The 15,390-nt window shown below is 38.1% G+C and overlaps 1 protein-coding gene across 5 annotated transcripts in view; it reads right to left on the bottom strand.

Moving 5' to 3' along the window:
• Positions 1 to 1,533: 1,533 nt before the first annotated feature.
• FAM169A (family with sequence similarity 169 member A) overlaps positions 1,534 to 15,390 on the bottom strand; it is a 32,591-nt gene continuing 18,734 nt past the window's right edge. For 4 of the 5 annotated variants that reach the window (XM_081945113.1, XM_081945112.1, XM_081945110.1 and 1 more), the window contains exons 3-13: positions 15,137 to 15,236; positions 13,753 to 13,838; positions 12,888 to 13,059; positions 10,599 to 10,778; positions 9,528 to 9,656; positions 8,633 to 8,748; positions 7,155 to 7,209; positions 6,586 to 6,700; positions 5,784 to 5,949; positions 5,450 to 5,665; positions 1,534 to 4,508 (exon numbers count right to left, since the gene is read on the bottom strand). In XM_081945113.1, coding sequence (XP_081801239.1) covers positions 4,023 to 4,508; positions 5,450 to 5,665; positions 5,784 to 5,949; positions 6,586 to 6,700; positions 7,155 to 7,209; positions 8,633 to 8,748; positions 9,528 to 9,656; positions 10,599 to 10,778; positions 12,888 to 13,059; positions 13,753 to 13,838; positions 15,137 to 15,236 — 1,821 coding nt within the window. In that variant the 3' untranslated portion in view covers positions 1,534 to 4,022. The remainder of the gene's footprint in view (positions 4,509 to 5,449; positions 5,666 to 5,783; positions 5,950 to 6,585; positions 6,701 to 7,154; positions 7,210 to 8,632; positions 8,749 to 9,527; positions 9,657 to 10,598; positions 10,779 to 12,887; positions 13,060 to 13,752; positions 13,839 to 15,136; positions 15,237 to 15,390) is intronic. The other variant, XM_081945111.1, reaches the window with a different exon arrangement.

Here is a 15,390-nt window from a genome sequence, read left to right as displayed (position 1 = left end):
AAATAGACTTCCAAAACTTGAACTTATCTTAGAAAACAGAATATCTGTATTTCTTGTTTCTTGCATATAGTAACATCCTTTACTGTCAGTTTTTCCAATATTAAGAAAGGAGGGTACGTATGGACAAGTAATAGCTGAAACTAATTTTCTGCACCAGATTTCACATACATGGAACACAAGTTGAAATTTAAGAATATTCCAGCTTGCCAAATATCAAGGAGCATCTTTGTAGTGAGAAAGCACATTCGAAGTATATTGGAGGTCATTAGTTCCAATGAAAATTATCGAGGCATGCAAAATACTCTTAACCTGGGAATGTGTGGGTGACTGAACTGTAACCTCATTTTATATTAAAACATTTCCTGTATTAGCCCTAGTGCATACCATCTTCACGTTCTAAGATTTTTAGTTGAAGTGGTTTTTTTCTTATATATAGTCAAATGTTAATGAAACTCTGAAGTTACTATGTTTGCTGCTATCAATGTAGAATCAGAACTCCCTCCGAGAGCAAATGTGATTAGCTTATTGCCCTTTCCTCTGTAATCTGGGATTAGTATCAATCCTATCACCGTTGCAGAGTTCCCCAAATCTTCAGAATACAAGGAGGGTTGACCTACTCAGGATTGGATAGGTTAAGATCAAAAGCCTGGAATATTAATAACATAGATTAGTAGTCCAATTATTGAACTGCATTTCTACCAGTAATGTTACTGCAACCGATCTTTAACACTTTTTCATATCCAGTATGTATAACAACACATTACATTATATTAATTTCATTTTGTGATCAAGAGACTAGGGTTCTCTTTTCTACTGCTTTTCTGCTTGCCACACATTTCAAATGTATTATTATGGGTAGACTTTTACTGCATATAATATCTGTCATTCAAGACTTGGTGGAGCAAAGTTTCTATTGAACCTAAGGGATCAGATTTCCTAGCTACAATGTAAAAATCTTATCACTGATCTCTTTTTCTATTGACCTACTATGTCTAGTTAGGTTCCATCAAGTTGTATTGGGCCATGGATGTCTGGATAAATGCTCATCCATCCTGATTAAAGAAAGGAATTTTTCAAGCTAGTAAGTACTATAAGAAAATTGCAAATGTAAGTTTAACCAATTAGAAACAATAAACAGCATAAGGGGGAAACAACATATTAATTTAAGAAAGAATTGTATTAAAATGTATTATCAACAATACAACTCATGAATGAAGGCAAACACATGTTGTCCCAGGTTAATGTTGCAGGATCCAATGTAGGTCAGTCACTAGGACCAGAGGTTTTTCCTCCAAGCTTTCGGACTCGTGCTGGAACCCATTTCAAGAAAAACTCAGAAGACAAAACCTCTGGTCCCAGTGACCGACCCACATTTGATCCTGCAACAATACAACTCCACATAATTTCCTTAAAAGCAGAGGCTGTAATGATGATGAAAAATGAATGTTGTACTGCAAGCTTACACTGCATTACAATTTCATGACTAAGTGATGTGCATAAACAAAAATAAACCACAACATTTCTATTGAGCTAAAAGGTAAACATTTTATTAAATTTATGTAGAAGAGATTCTACATACTTCATGCAATAGGTACAGTAAAACAGTTCATGAAATCATACTTGAAAATAATATGTGCATGAAATGTAAAATACACCTCGACACTGGAAGCAGTAAGAACCTGAATAAATGATGAGATCCTAGAAAACTATAGTTAAAAACAAAGTTGAGTTCACACACTATTTATAAACCTAAAAACAGATGAATAACACTGCTTTTTAATTTTGTACAGTATCTTTCACTTCTGCTATGAACTTTTTTCAAAACCAGGTCTATTTTGTTCTTTGCAGGCCCAATAATCATTTTCACCTATTTAAGCTAAACAATATAATAATCCTTTTGAGAACATGTTCCTTTGTGAAGCTGCACATTTTAATTTCGCTTTACAAATTTGTTTTTAACTAATTTCTCAGCATAATTTAAATGTTCTACTTCAATAACTGCTGCAATGTAAAAAAGTTACAAGACGATAGTTGATATGACACCAATAGCATATTACTGAAGCAAGGTTACTTAATTCCAGTAAAGGGGGCAAAACAAGTTTTTGTTACATAATACATATAAATATTTGCTAGCATAACAAATCAGAATTGAATTTTATTCTTCCAGACCTTGCTGCAGGCATTGTACATTTTTATAAACAATATGTGCTCCAAGAGAGATTTTTGAATAATTTCAGCTAGTAGGTTGCTTTCTGCGGGAAGTTTTTTTTACTTGTGCGTAAAGGGAAAATATCCTTTTGGTTTATAGACAAAACAATGAAAAAGTTTTCTGGGGTGACCACAGATGTCAAAATGACCTTTCCTTAAGATTTTATAACTGAATATCCTAAAAAAGTTAAGCTCAGCTTTCATGAAAGAAGTAACTTTTCAATTAAATGTTATATAGACCCAATTTAATTTACAGATTGAGAATATTTTTATATTTAAATATACAAGTCAAATTTATGATTTGGGGAAAAACACTGATTTAAAACACATTTAGTATAGTATTAAATCACCACCAATCCGGAAGCCATAATAGAAATACACACTTAACCACTTCACAAAATATTGTTCTGTTTTACAGATGAGAATTATCAAGCCCCTTGGCCCCTTATCTAGCTCAATACAACTAACATAGCTAAGGTTCCTTTCAAAAACTTATCTAACCTGTCCATCTCGAAAAACTCAGCACTAAGTAGCAAAAAATCTGCCCTAATCTTAAATTGTCAAAATGTCTTATTTTATCCCCCCCCCCCAAAAGGGGGAGAATACAAGATACCAGCTTCTTTATGTGCTTCATAGAAAGTGTTTAAATTAGAACCAAGATTTCTGCACAAATTCTAATACGTGATATACAAAATGTACAGTTAGAAAAATGTGTATCTTGCTGAAAATCCAAATAACTTGGCAACTCCATAAATCTCAAAGCCAAAACTTCTCATGACACCCTTTAAAACAAAAACCCAGCATCTCTACATCAAGATGAGTTATTTTTTTAAAAAGCAATCAGCTGATCTATTACTGAGAAGCCTGAGAGCTTATACAGCTAGGAGTCACAACAGACCAATTCTGAAGAGAGTAAAATGAACACTTTCACGTATTTTCAAATGAATCTTTTTACTAGCATGTACTGAAACTAAAGACTGAATATGCATCAAACCAACGACTGAATCTATCCAACCGCTAATACTTTGAAAATGATAACCGTAAGTTCTTATGATGGTCTAATCTACAATTACTCTGAAAGAGTTCACTTTACTATGTATATATTAGGAGGTTTATTCACCGGCAAAATAATCAGGAGTACTTCAACACAGATTTAAGATTCAGGTTTAGCTAGGATCATATAATCTTGGGTTTTTTTTTTAATTTGGGTAAATAGTATCCATAGAAAAGTTGAAGGGTATTTTAAACTAAGCACAAATAATATCAAGTATTTTATATTTCTGTTTAAAACAGGCTTGTAAATTTACTACAAAATAACAGTAAAAGGATTTGGGGGGGGGGGGACTGTAATTATATATACCTATCCCCGATAAGCTTGGAAAAAGCATCAAGGTGTGCAATTACCGTAACCATTTCAGGATGAAGAAAATGCCTGACACCTCACAAATTATGTGTTATTGTACACGAGGGAGTTCAAATAACCACTTGAGGCAGCTTAACAATACAATTGCATCTGTTTGGATTTTCAACATCTCCAAAATAATTGGTTTATAGTTATCGTCCCCATTTTAACTTCTGGTGTCTTTATGATTATTGTTTAGCAAAAGTAGACATTTGCTTCCATGTCAATTCGGTTCCTTTTATGTAGTGGTTAAACAACAAAATAAGTAACAGACTATAAAAAACTGGGAATGATTCCAGTATTTAAATACATGTGTATCCTAAAGTGGTATGTAATTTTACAGCTTTTTCTGTGGAGAAAGTAACACAATGAAAATGGCAATCATTCTCACTTAGGTTGACCACAATTCTGTTCAAATTAGTTTTCCTTTTTTCTTAGGTGGGCCTTTGTATCCTTTAGCCTTTCTTCGTAAGGTCCGCCTGTCTACTACGGGCACCTCAATTTCTGCTTCTTCTGAACTGCTGTCAGCAGCTCTCTCAGACACTCGCTCAGCTGACTCTTCAGACTGTTCATCCATTTGGTTCTTTTGTCCCTCAGAATGTTGTTGGTAAGAGATGTCCTCCAATTCCACCATCATCAGAGCCCCCTGACCCAGATTAATGGGGGCTTCTGGCGAGTCAGATCCGCCCTCTTCGCTTTGCTCTTCCAAGGAAGAGGTTGTGTTGGGAGAGACATTTTCAGAAATGGCATCTTCTGGAGCCTCGCCTGCTACTGAGTTTGAAAGACCATTATTAGAAGATTCTTTTTCTGCTGCTGAAACAGGATCGGCGTTTCCTCTTTTCCTTTGTGTAACCTGCTCCTCTTCTCCTGGCAGCTCAGAATCTGCCAAATTCTCAACCTTAGGAAGGAAGGAAGTACCACTGTAAGTCAAATATTACGTACAAAACTCTTAAGAAATGTAATATCATAGATGTTGCTTTTAATCCAAAGAATCCTTCTTTACTTCATACATTCTCACTTCTGCCATAGATTTCTATTAAAATATGTTATCTAAAATGTTCACTTTTAGATGACCTGAAAAATCAGGACAATAGTAAAGATGACGCAAGTATGACGTCGCCATATAAAAGCCAGCATGCACAAAGAAGCAGAGATGGACAGAAGCAGTTGTTTTCAAATGGAATTGTTACATGTTGGGTAGACTGAAATGCAAACACAGTTTCATTTATTAAAGCAGGACATTTCCCAAATGAACTTCCATTCAACATACTGGTACAATATAGGTGGTACTCTGCTCAACAGTAGTAACTGTGAAAGGGATCTTGGAGTCCTAATGGACAACCATTTAAATATGAGCCAGCAGTGTGCAGCAGCTGCCAAAAAAGCCAACACAGTTCTAGGCTGCATCAACAGAGAGATAGAATCAAGATCACGTGAAATGTTAATACCACTTTATAATGCCTTGGTAAGGCCACACTTGGAATACTGCATTCAGTTTTAGGATTTCCTGCCTAGGCAGGGGGTTGGACTAGAAGACCTCCAAGGTCCCTTCCAACTCTGCTATTGTATTATTGTATTGTATTATACTGCAACTTTTAAAATGAGTATATAAGAAGAAACGCACATGTAGTTATGAAATAACTACAACAAGAAAAGTGAAGAGAGACAAGAAAAACGGTGATAAAGATACCCCCCCCCTCCAATACTGCAACCCAAATAAGAACTTAAAATTCAAAGTATTGGAAGAACAAAATAAAATCCACTGCCTGGTATTAAAAGCTATTAAATTAGGGGTCCAGTGTAAAACAGTCTGAAAACATTGTTTTAACATTCCCTCACCTTATCTGAAATATTGTCATCACTGTCTTCAGTGGATTTCCCTGAAGAATCAAGGATTAGTGGGACAAGTAGAGTTAAAGTTGTTTCTTCTGAACTGTCTGATTGTAACTTTGACTCTCCATCCAGAACTTCATTTGTTGTTGATCCTTCAGTCACTATTGCTACCTTGATAGCATTTTCCATTATCTCTCCGTTAATTGGCTCTATATCTGTTTCCTAAAAAAAAAAAATCACATGAGCAATGGTATGTGATCTTATGGAAGACAGCTGTCACAGAGGCAAGATTAAAAATACTAGTAATAAATAATCTGTACTTTTAAAGATATCATCGTACCTCTCTATCATCTTGCTTCTCTGACGGAATACACTGCTGGAGTGTTTCTTGGACTGATTGTTTTGAATTCTCCACTAACTTTTCCTGTTCCCTGTCCATTACTTTTTCTTCCATCTCATCTATCAATTCTTCTGAATGTTCAGATACATGAGTAATAGGATCCAATCTATGCAACAGGAGAAACAACAAAAATACATGTAAAACAGCCAACAGCAACTGAGCGATACTGAAATGCACACAACTTGATTTTTAGGACTATATTAAGTTACATACATTATTTACTGGCAAAGAACAATTGCTGACACCTTCAGATCTGCTGGGTTATTCAAGCACACAGGAAAAATACTGGGAACAAATTATTTGGAGACCAGGAAATCCAAGAATGCTATTTTGTGACACAACACTGACAATACCTACCTAGTGTCTTCCATCCTCAACTTGGGATGGGTTATGACTTATAGTCATCACAGGTGAAATATCACCTGTCTAATATTTACACTTTTTTTTTTTATTCTTACCAATCGTGAGCTCTTTGTAACATCTTTCCTGGTGAAGAGTTCGGGAGAACTTTAAAACTTGCAAGACTGCTTTTTATTACTTTGAGTGAACTTGATAAAAGGTATTGCCCTGCTACTGATGCTAGGTTTCATGCAGTTTTACAGTCATTTCCTGAATTTCACAGATTAACAGTAATAAATATATATTGTTCAGTGTGAAATGACATACTGTCTTTCTGTGCAAATACGTGTAAGGCCTATTCAGATATTTTTCATTTGTGATTGTATTGAATCACACACTGTACCTGTTTCCCAATGTTTGAGAAGTATTTACATCTTCAGAAACTCCGGGTTCTTGCATTCTTTTCCCCAACTTTGGACGTTTCAGATGATTGCTTCGTGATCGAGTAGGAACAAGTTCTGGAGAAGAAAAAACCACCTCAAAACTTAATTTTGTATACAAATAATACCAAGATATATAACAAATTCAAAATATATAATTGCTTTAACAATGTGTTACTAATGACTAGGAGCTATTCACAGTCCAGCTGTCTCCAGCCTTACAGCAATGACATGGACCCTTACTATTGGTATGAATCCATCCATATTCTGAAGTTTTCTGCAGTTGTAGTATCTAAATAAATTATTTGTGTGTGTGTGTGTAGAGGGAAAGGGAGAACGAACCCAAATTGTGGAGTTTGGGAGTAGGGAAAAGATAAATGAATATTTTATAAAACACACACACATAATTGAGGGCTCCTCTATTAATAAGTTTCCTTTTGAAGTACTTCCTCTAATCATAGGCATTCATGAACAAAGTGAATAATAGACGAAGAATATTTTCCAAAAAAAGATGCAATACTGCATTTTTTACCTTCAGAGGTACCTTCGTATACATCAAAGCCATCTTTATTTGTATGGACATCAACCTTAAAAACAGGAAGACTTACCATAAGTTTATAAATCCATAACATAAACCCGAAACTCTTTAAAGCAAACCATCGCTAATAGATCTCTTCCATTCATTCAGTTACATATCCCTACTGATTTTTACTTTATTAAACAAAACATCAATATAAAAAGTTAAAATACAGAATTTAAAGAGAGAAGAAAAAGTTTTTAAAAAACCTTAGAAATGTAACATATATGAGAGAACTGAAGGAGAAATTCAAAATGTTTAAACTATATTCCCACCAGAACCCTCATCTGTACAGCCCGAGATAATCTATTAGGAAAACACTGTTAATATAGCTAAATGAGGTTCAATCTTTTTTCCTGTATGGTTTTTATAGATTTGAATGATGGGGAGGATTAAAAACTTTGATCCCATTTTTACTGCTGAAAATTGAAAAATCAGACCTATAAAATTACAATTTCCTAATGGTTTTTGATAGTTGAATTTGGAGAAATGTCACACACTGCTGAAACTGAATTAAAGTCAGGATGCACCTTCAATTGTCTTCTGCCTTTTTCTGCTGGCTTGTTGTGGCCCGCAAATGGGCAGCAGAGCTGGCAGCAGATTCAGACAGTGAGGAAGTTGGGGAGGAACACGGGCCAGTCCTGGAGTCAGGGGAAGGCTCTGAGGAATACTCTGTGTCAAAGGCAGAGATCAGGCCAGGGCCGTCTGACAGTTATCAGCTGCCTTCGGAGGTAGCCATCAGTGAGGCAGACGAACAGCTGGAGCCTGTCCCCAGTGTGCGCATGCGCAGAGTTGCCAGACGCAGGGAACAGCTAAGGAATAAGGGTCAACTTGGGAGTAAAGCCACAGGTGGACAGTGAATGGACCCTCCCATAGGGAATAAAAGAGGAGCGAAAGGAGAGGGGTATTTGCAGGAGACAATTTGTTCATTCCTGCATTCTTGCCAAGTATTGCGGAGTCTGAAAGATATCAGCCTGGCCACTCTCCAAGCCTGATAAAGGTCAGTAATTATGAACTATCTTGAAAAGTCGGGACTTTGCTGGGAAGGAATTCACTGTAACTTAAATAAAAGGGGTTCATCGGGACTCGGACTCGGCTTTGTGCTGCTGGGTAAGCCTAGGTCAGAACACTGCTTACCAAAGTGCTACACAATCTGAGGCTTTCTTTGTAGCCCATAAAAAGAAGCAGCACTAAACATTACTGCTTCAAGTCTAATTCCAAATGTATACTTTTATTTACACAAGAATATTATAAACTCTGGGGAGCGGACAAAGCAATGCACGTTAAATTGGATACTGTAAGAGGTTTCCCATTTCTCCACTTTAGTAAAAACATTAAGGATTTTGAAAAGGCAAATTTAACAAAATCATAGGCATACATATAAAACACAGAGCAGGTACTAAATAATTCAAAGGAAGCTATTTTATACCTACACTTAAGTGTGCTTCACTGGGGTCAACTGCCTGTTCATGCAATGGGCTGTTATCTGTGGAAGAGTGCAGAAACCGTTCCTCATTCTGGGAAGTGTTAGCTTCTATTTGCAAGGCTTCTTGTTCATAGGGGAAAACAAATAAAAATGCAACCATTACAAAATATTATCTCCCCCCGTATAGGTTGATACTATTTTCTGCCTTTTTCTGTGGGCAGACTTAAGCACACCAAAAGAGCAGGCCCTATTTACTTTTCCATTAGAACCATTACAGAAACCCCCATCTGGTCAACTACACAAAGGTGTACAATAGTCCTTGCAGGCACAGAACTCTGAGTCCATCTGGAGAGCCGGAATGGGACAACTCCAGAGGTGGATTTCTGCCCGTGCGCCCTGGATCAGGGGAACCGGTAATGGCAGCAGCGGGAGGCTACGGTCGGACACCCGGACGCTTCTGCGCATGCACATAAGTTTCCCCCAAGCGAGGGCGCACGAGCAAATCAGTAGTAAAATAAATCGAAACCCACCATTGGGCAACTCGCCATGATCCCTTCCCATGGGACAACTCTCTACAGAACAATTCACCGCAGTTGCAGTGCAACTCACCGTGGGCTCCCGAGGCAAGTTGTCCCGTAGTGAGTTAGCCACAGCAGGTTGCCCTAGACCTGGAAGTTGGGACTTTTATGGTAGCACAATAATCTTCCACCTACGAATCTACTCTGGTTCCCTTGCCCCAAACAATCTTCCTTCAGTTCCACAACTTGGTTTGAAAGGAAGTTTCTTTTTGCTGTTCTTAAAAACCAGATACCTTTCTAGAACCTCAGGAAAACACCCACAGGCTAGTAAAAATTCTCAGTCTCTATTTTTGCCTAATTGCATTATATGCCAATGCCTCCTACCTTTGAGTTTTAAACTTTCTCTCTGCAAAACAGTAGCAACGGGTGTTCGCTGGTGCCAGTGGCCTATGCCTTCAACTTCCCACAGAAGGTCACGATCCCCTGGATACCTTTCAAAGTACATCTGGCAAGCTGAGAGCGAGAGAAATAGAACTCAATTCGGTAAACCATCCAGATTTGTTTTTATTTTATTTGACAAGCTTCCCACTCTCTCCCCCAAAATATGGCAACACTTTTATTTTAGCATTTGCTTTAAATGGAGCATTGAAAACATAACCGTGTCACAAACAGAAGCACAAGAGCACTCTGCAGTCTGTAGAGAACCGGTACATACAGTACACCTATCCTAGTTGCGTAGAACTGTTTCAAAAGCCACAGATAGCTCTTGGACTGCTAAATGTTTGCCTTGCCTAATATACCAATGAAAGCAGTGCTGAATATAAGCAATTCAATACCCAGGACAGTGTTGGCTAACCTTTTCAGCACCAAGTGCCAAAACGGGAACGCGTGCACACAGGTGGGGGGAGCACCGGAAACTGGAAGACTAGGTAAAGCTGAACTGTTTTTCCGGTTTCTGGCGTACATGCACGCACGAAGACCAACTGGCCAGCACGCATGCGCGCGGCACAAACCAGAAGCTCACCTTCTCGGTGCGTACATGCACGCCAGGGAGTTGCTCTTCCGGTATCCGGTGCTCCAGCATGCACGAAGACCAGCTGGCATGTGCGTGCCGGAACCCAGAAGAGCAATGGGCAATGGCTGGCGTGCCCAGAGTGATGGCTCTGTGTGCCACTTCCAGCATGCGTGGCATAGGTTTGCCATCACGGACCTAGGATGTTAAAACTCAGGAAATCCTTTTAAAATGTTCTTAAAAGATTACAGGCCTCACCTAAATTTCTCAGATATTTGTTTCTTGCGTGTAAAAGGATGGACCTGAAGCTAAAATAAGTGATAATAGCAAGAATGCAGAAAAATACGTTCTGATAACTGAGATATGCAATATCCGTTCAGGATATCAAACTCTATTCCTAAATTTCAAACAGTGAACATTCTGAAGTATCTTGCAGGTCTTACCGGTACGCATGAAAGATGTCAAAGGGAAACGCAAACCAAGGGCATCTTCAGTGAAAGAATCCACAAAATCTTCCAGCATCAGAAGGCCAAAGTCTTTACTTTGATGTTTCTTCCTCACAAACATTGTGTCCAGAACAGGAAGCTGGTAGCTCTGAGTAAGAAAGGCACTACAAATGCTCCCTGCAAACGCAACAGCCAATTCCAATTAGCATTTCAGAAGGAGTCGTCTTTACATACCTTTATTTCCCTCAAATAAGTTTTCAAATTGGGCTCTGGGTAACAATAATAAAAGGCATAAAATCTACAAAAGCTTTTAAACTTTAAAAGACTGATTAAAATATGTTTGTGAACCTGAATAACAATAGTTGGCTCCATGATATTGGCCATGCAATCAATCACCCTGCTTTTAAAGTCCATCACATTCTTTTAGATCATTACTAGGGGATCCTTTGTCCTTTCCTCTGATCCACCTGATTATTGTGCATGTAACTGAAGCAAAATTCAATAACAGTTTGTAGGCATAATGAGCCTATTATTTTTTAACTGGCTCTTCACATTCTTCAAATTAGAATAAACTAAAAGATCAGATTATGCATTATGAAATCATAGTCTCGTTTGGGGTTTTCTTTAAATCTCTTTTTATACCCAGGAACAAAATCTTAGTCTTCGCTAAACTTTGTCAAGAATCAGGAAGGGGAGGAGGGTGTTATCTTCTTATTCCTACCATAGCTACTGCAGACCAGGCCTTATCAGACTGATGACATGACTGCAGAGGTCAACCCTAAATGCAATCAGGGTTGGCAAACTAAGGAGCAAGTAGTAGGAAAGCAACCTACTATGGAAATTGATCCTCACTGCTCCAGCCTGCAAGTAACAAAGGAGCAGGTTAGGCAAAACTGCCCTCTCCTAATAGGAACGTACAATTCCAAAAATGGGCAAACCACCCTCTAACCTGTCTAAAACTTCTGAACGAAATTATTCCAAGAAGGTCCAAATATCAGCAACTAAAACAAAAGAATCCCTTGCCATCTGCTTTTTACCTTCCCCCAAGGTTTGGCAAGTCATGGCAGAAGGGAGGGCCATCTGGCCAAATATCAAGTTTCTAAGAGCTGTCAAGGCCATATAATTTGTTGCACTTGGCAACTGATTTCCTTCGAAATTAAGAGAAGGGGGCAGGGAGGGAGGGAAGGGGAGAAAGAGAGAGAACAAGCAATCATTACTAATTCACCAAGGTTCTTTAGACATTCATTACATGGCCTTTTTAAAACCATTGCAATTTTAAACTGAACAAAGGAGGATTGTTTTCTGCTTACAAGAAGGAAGAAGGAAGGGAAGTCTGCATGGAAGCCCTCAATTAAAATAGATTAAAGTCCATGTGAGAATAGGAATAAAGGAACCAAGACACTTGGTGATCTGTCCTATCTCTTAGCAGTCTGTAAAGACAGGGAAATGAGCCTATAACTTTAAATAGGATTTCATTTACGATGTCAAGAATTAGCAAAAGAGTTCGGTGACATCAATCTCACTCAACTGCATTTAAATCTGGGTAAGTAGATTTGAGATCTGAGGAGGTAACCCTGGCTTAATCTGTAGGAATTTAATTTCCTTCTCTAATTTCTTTTTTTATTGATTTCCAACTTTGAGTGTCCATATTGAGAACGGAAATAAACCTATGTTCTCATAATGTGCATAATGCTACCAGCATATCTCATTATCTGAAATGATTAATCACAGATACAGTGCTGAGAAGCTTGACATCCATGCTCTGGATGTAAAATCATGAATGGAAGCCCAAAACCTTCCATAAACTTCTGTCAGATTGTATGGCAAATGCTAAATCAATGCACAGCTGTAGTAAAAGCTTGGGTTGGAGCCAATAAAATGAAACTCATCAAGATAGGTGTAAACATTTTTTTCTGAACTAGAAAACTTGAAGGTTGACCTTTTTCTATATATTTATGTTGTTATAAAGATGTTTCCTAGGTTCCTAGAACTGTGTGATTTCTATAAAGGCAAATTTACAAGTTTATGCTACTTTCTTGGATATGTTCATAAGCAGTTCACCAACAGCAGTAATCACCATCATCATAATTAATAACCACAACCAGCTCGTAAGGAATGTTCTTGTCTGTGTCACACTGAATAGGTAAAAATGTCCCTTGCCATTTCCAAAATAAAAATACAAGGGAATTGTGGACATAGACTAGTTCTTTGCAAGTGAAGTTAAAAATGGGCTTGGTTTTTATCCCCTCGCATTAAATTACTTTTTTATTGAAAGAATAGTTTTACCTGGCAGTTTAATAGAATAAAAACCAATAGCCATTCCTTTCTTCCACAGAATTTTTGCATAATCATGGCTACCATGGCAAAGGAACGGGACCTCGTTTTTCTCAATTTCTTGTTTACGATAAATTATTCTGTTGAGCACATAAAGAACGACTCTCTCCCCAATTGATTTCGCCTACAAAAGCACACATGAATTAGTAAACATAGCCAGAAGTCTCATATAGTTAAAATCCACATTTATATTTCCAAAAGAATGAAAGTAGAATGGGGTTTTAGTTTTGGTTTTAGCTATTAGTTAATTTGCTTACATTTCTAAAGCACCTCAAACAGTTTAGGAGAAAGTAGATATACATGTCTATTAATAAAATAAAAATGAGGAGTGGATAAAAACCTAGTAGGGCAATTCTATATTATGAACGTGATTGAAAGTGGCTCAAAAGTTAGGATACAGTGACTAGAAAGAAAACATAAATCCTATAATGTTGGGGTAGGAATGCTAATTCTTCAGAGCTCGGAATTTATTGAAATGAAATAATTTGAGTGAAGTTATCTTGGATTATACAGTAAAACAATAATAAACCCACAGCTGAACTGCAAATCCCATCAGCCCTAGCAGCATGCTCAATTATGAGAGATGCTAGAAATATAAAACAATTGCAGTCATAAATCTTTATTTGAGGCATTCTCCATATTATAAACTACTCATCACTACAAGTCAAAATGCTTGACACAGCTTAACTGTATGCAGAGGCAATTCTATTCCAAGTAAATCAGACTGCACACTTGAATAAGCCAGACATTTCTTTTATTTATGTTAAGCTTTAGATTTCATTATCAAACACTGTACTACAAGTGCAACTTCATTTACCCGTAGAAGTCCTTCTCTAGAAGGAGATGATGTCCTCAAAATATCATCAATAGTCCACCACTGATCAGCCAGAAACAAGGCAACAGCTCAAAGAGGAAAAGAATGTAAAGTAAGAATGCGTTCAGTCTTTCAATTCTAATTATGCCTAGTAAATATCATTGGTTGTAGAGATTTATATTTCACATTAGTGTTATTCTTAATTATAATACTTAATACGTTTTCAGTACATGCATTTCTTAGAAAGCTGGGATTGGTCCCATTTTAGAAGCAGTCACTTCCCAGCTTACGTTATCCCATCATATGCTCATTTTCAAAAGATATGTGGGTTCTACATGCAAGAGACTTCTTCTGAAAAGAATGGCATATTGGGTTCACCTCAACTTCTAAATCATCAAACTTAAAGAAACTACTTATTTGAATAAGTAACTATAGTACTTACTTGAACCAAAGGAAGCCCTCATCAACTATCAGTCCAGTGGTGGGTTCCTGCCGGATCGCACCGGATCGCACGTGCTCCCTTTCGGCGCTAAACCCGGAAGTACAGTCTTGCCCCGCCCCTGGCGATGCGACGACGCTTGCCTGCGCTCCACCAGCTCGGCTGGGAACGGAGACGTTTCTCTGCTCAGCAATGTCTTCAGTGGAGTGGTGGCAGCCTGGCAGGCTGAGCCTGCGTCCCTTTCAGGCGCTCCGCTCCGCTGAGGAAACGTCTCCGTTCCCAGCCGAGCTGGTGGAGCGCAGGCAAGCGTCGTCGCGTCGCCAGGGGCGGGGCAAGACCGTACTTCCGGGTTTAGCGCCGAAAGGGAGCGTGCGATCCGGGTTTACCGCCAAAAGGGAGCGCGCGCGATCCGGCGCGATCCGGCAGGAACCCACCACTGTATCAGTCCTTAATTAAAATTAAGGAAAGGTATATACACCAGGAAAAATGACAGTACTATGATAGCAACAAAATGGCAACCAATGACAGTCTGCTCTTGTAAGAACAAATCACAATTAACCTTAGATTCACACATGATTTACTTTTTTCATGTACAAGGAGAACATTCAGGAAAACCCTACATCTTCAATTCCAGGCTTATATTCACTGAAATTACCTGTTCAATCAAAGCTTGATTGAACAGGTAATTTCAAAATAATTGAATCAAGTCTGATTGAATGATTCAATCTATGATTGAATCAAGTCTTTCAAACATTATAAAACTGGAACGGAGAAGCTATTCGCACCAAAAGGCTCTTTGCCCAGTTTCAACTGCATCCCCGTTTTATCATGATTTCTACAGTATTTCTAAAACTTTCTTATCAAAAGCAACATACAGCATGGGAACTGAAAAAAATAATAACTCAGATCAAAATGCTACATTGTTACAATTCAAAATGTAAGAGAAACCTGCAAGTGAATCCTCTGGTGCAAACAAAGCAAGGACTTTGTGTCTTTCTTCTCCACCGTAAAGGGGGACGAAGCCTACAGTTGACAAACAAATTGGAACCTAAGAGAGAGAGAGAAAAAATTCATCATTGTTAATTCTATTCATTTGGATCAGTGAGGGGTTTCAAAAATTTTCACCACCACTTCAGTGGGTATGGCTAGTGGGGGGGGGGGTGACTGAGTGGGCGTGGCCAACTTGACATCACTCATGCACA

Source organism: Natrix helvetica, assembly GCF_964273705.1.
Source record: "Natrix helvetica genome assembly, chromosome: 2".
Lineage (NCBI taxonomy): Eukaryota > Metazoa > Chordata > Lepidosauria > Squamata > Natricidae > Natrix > Natrix helvetica.
Note: the sequence above shows the minus strand (reverse complement) of the source record. Positions and strands in the feature narration are given on the sequence as shown.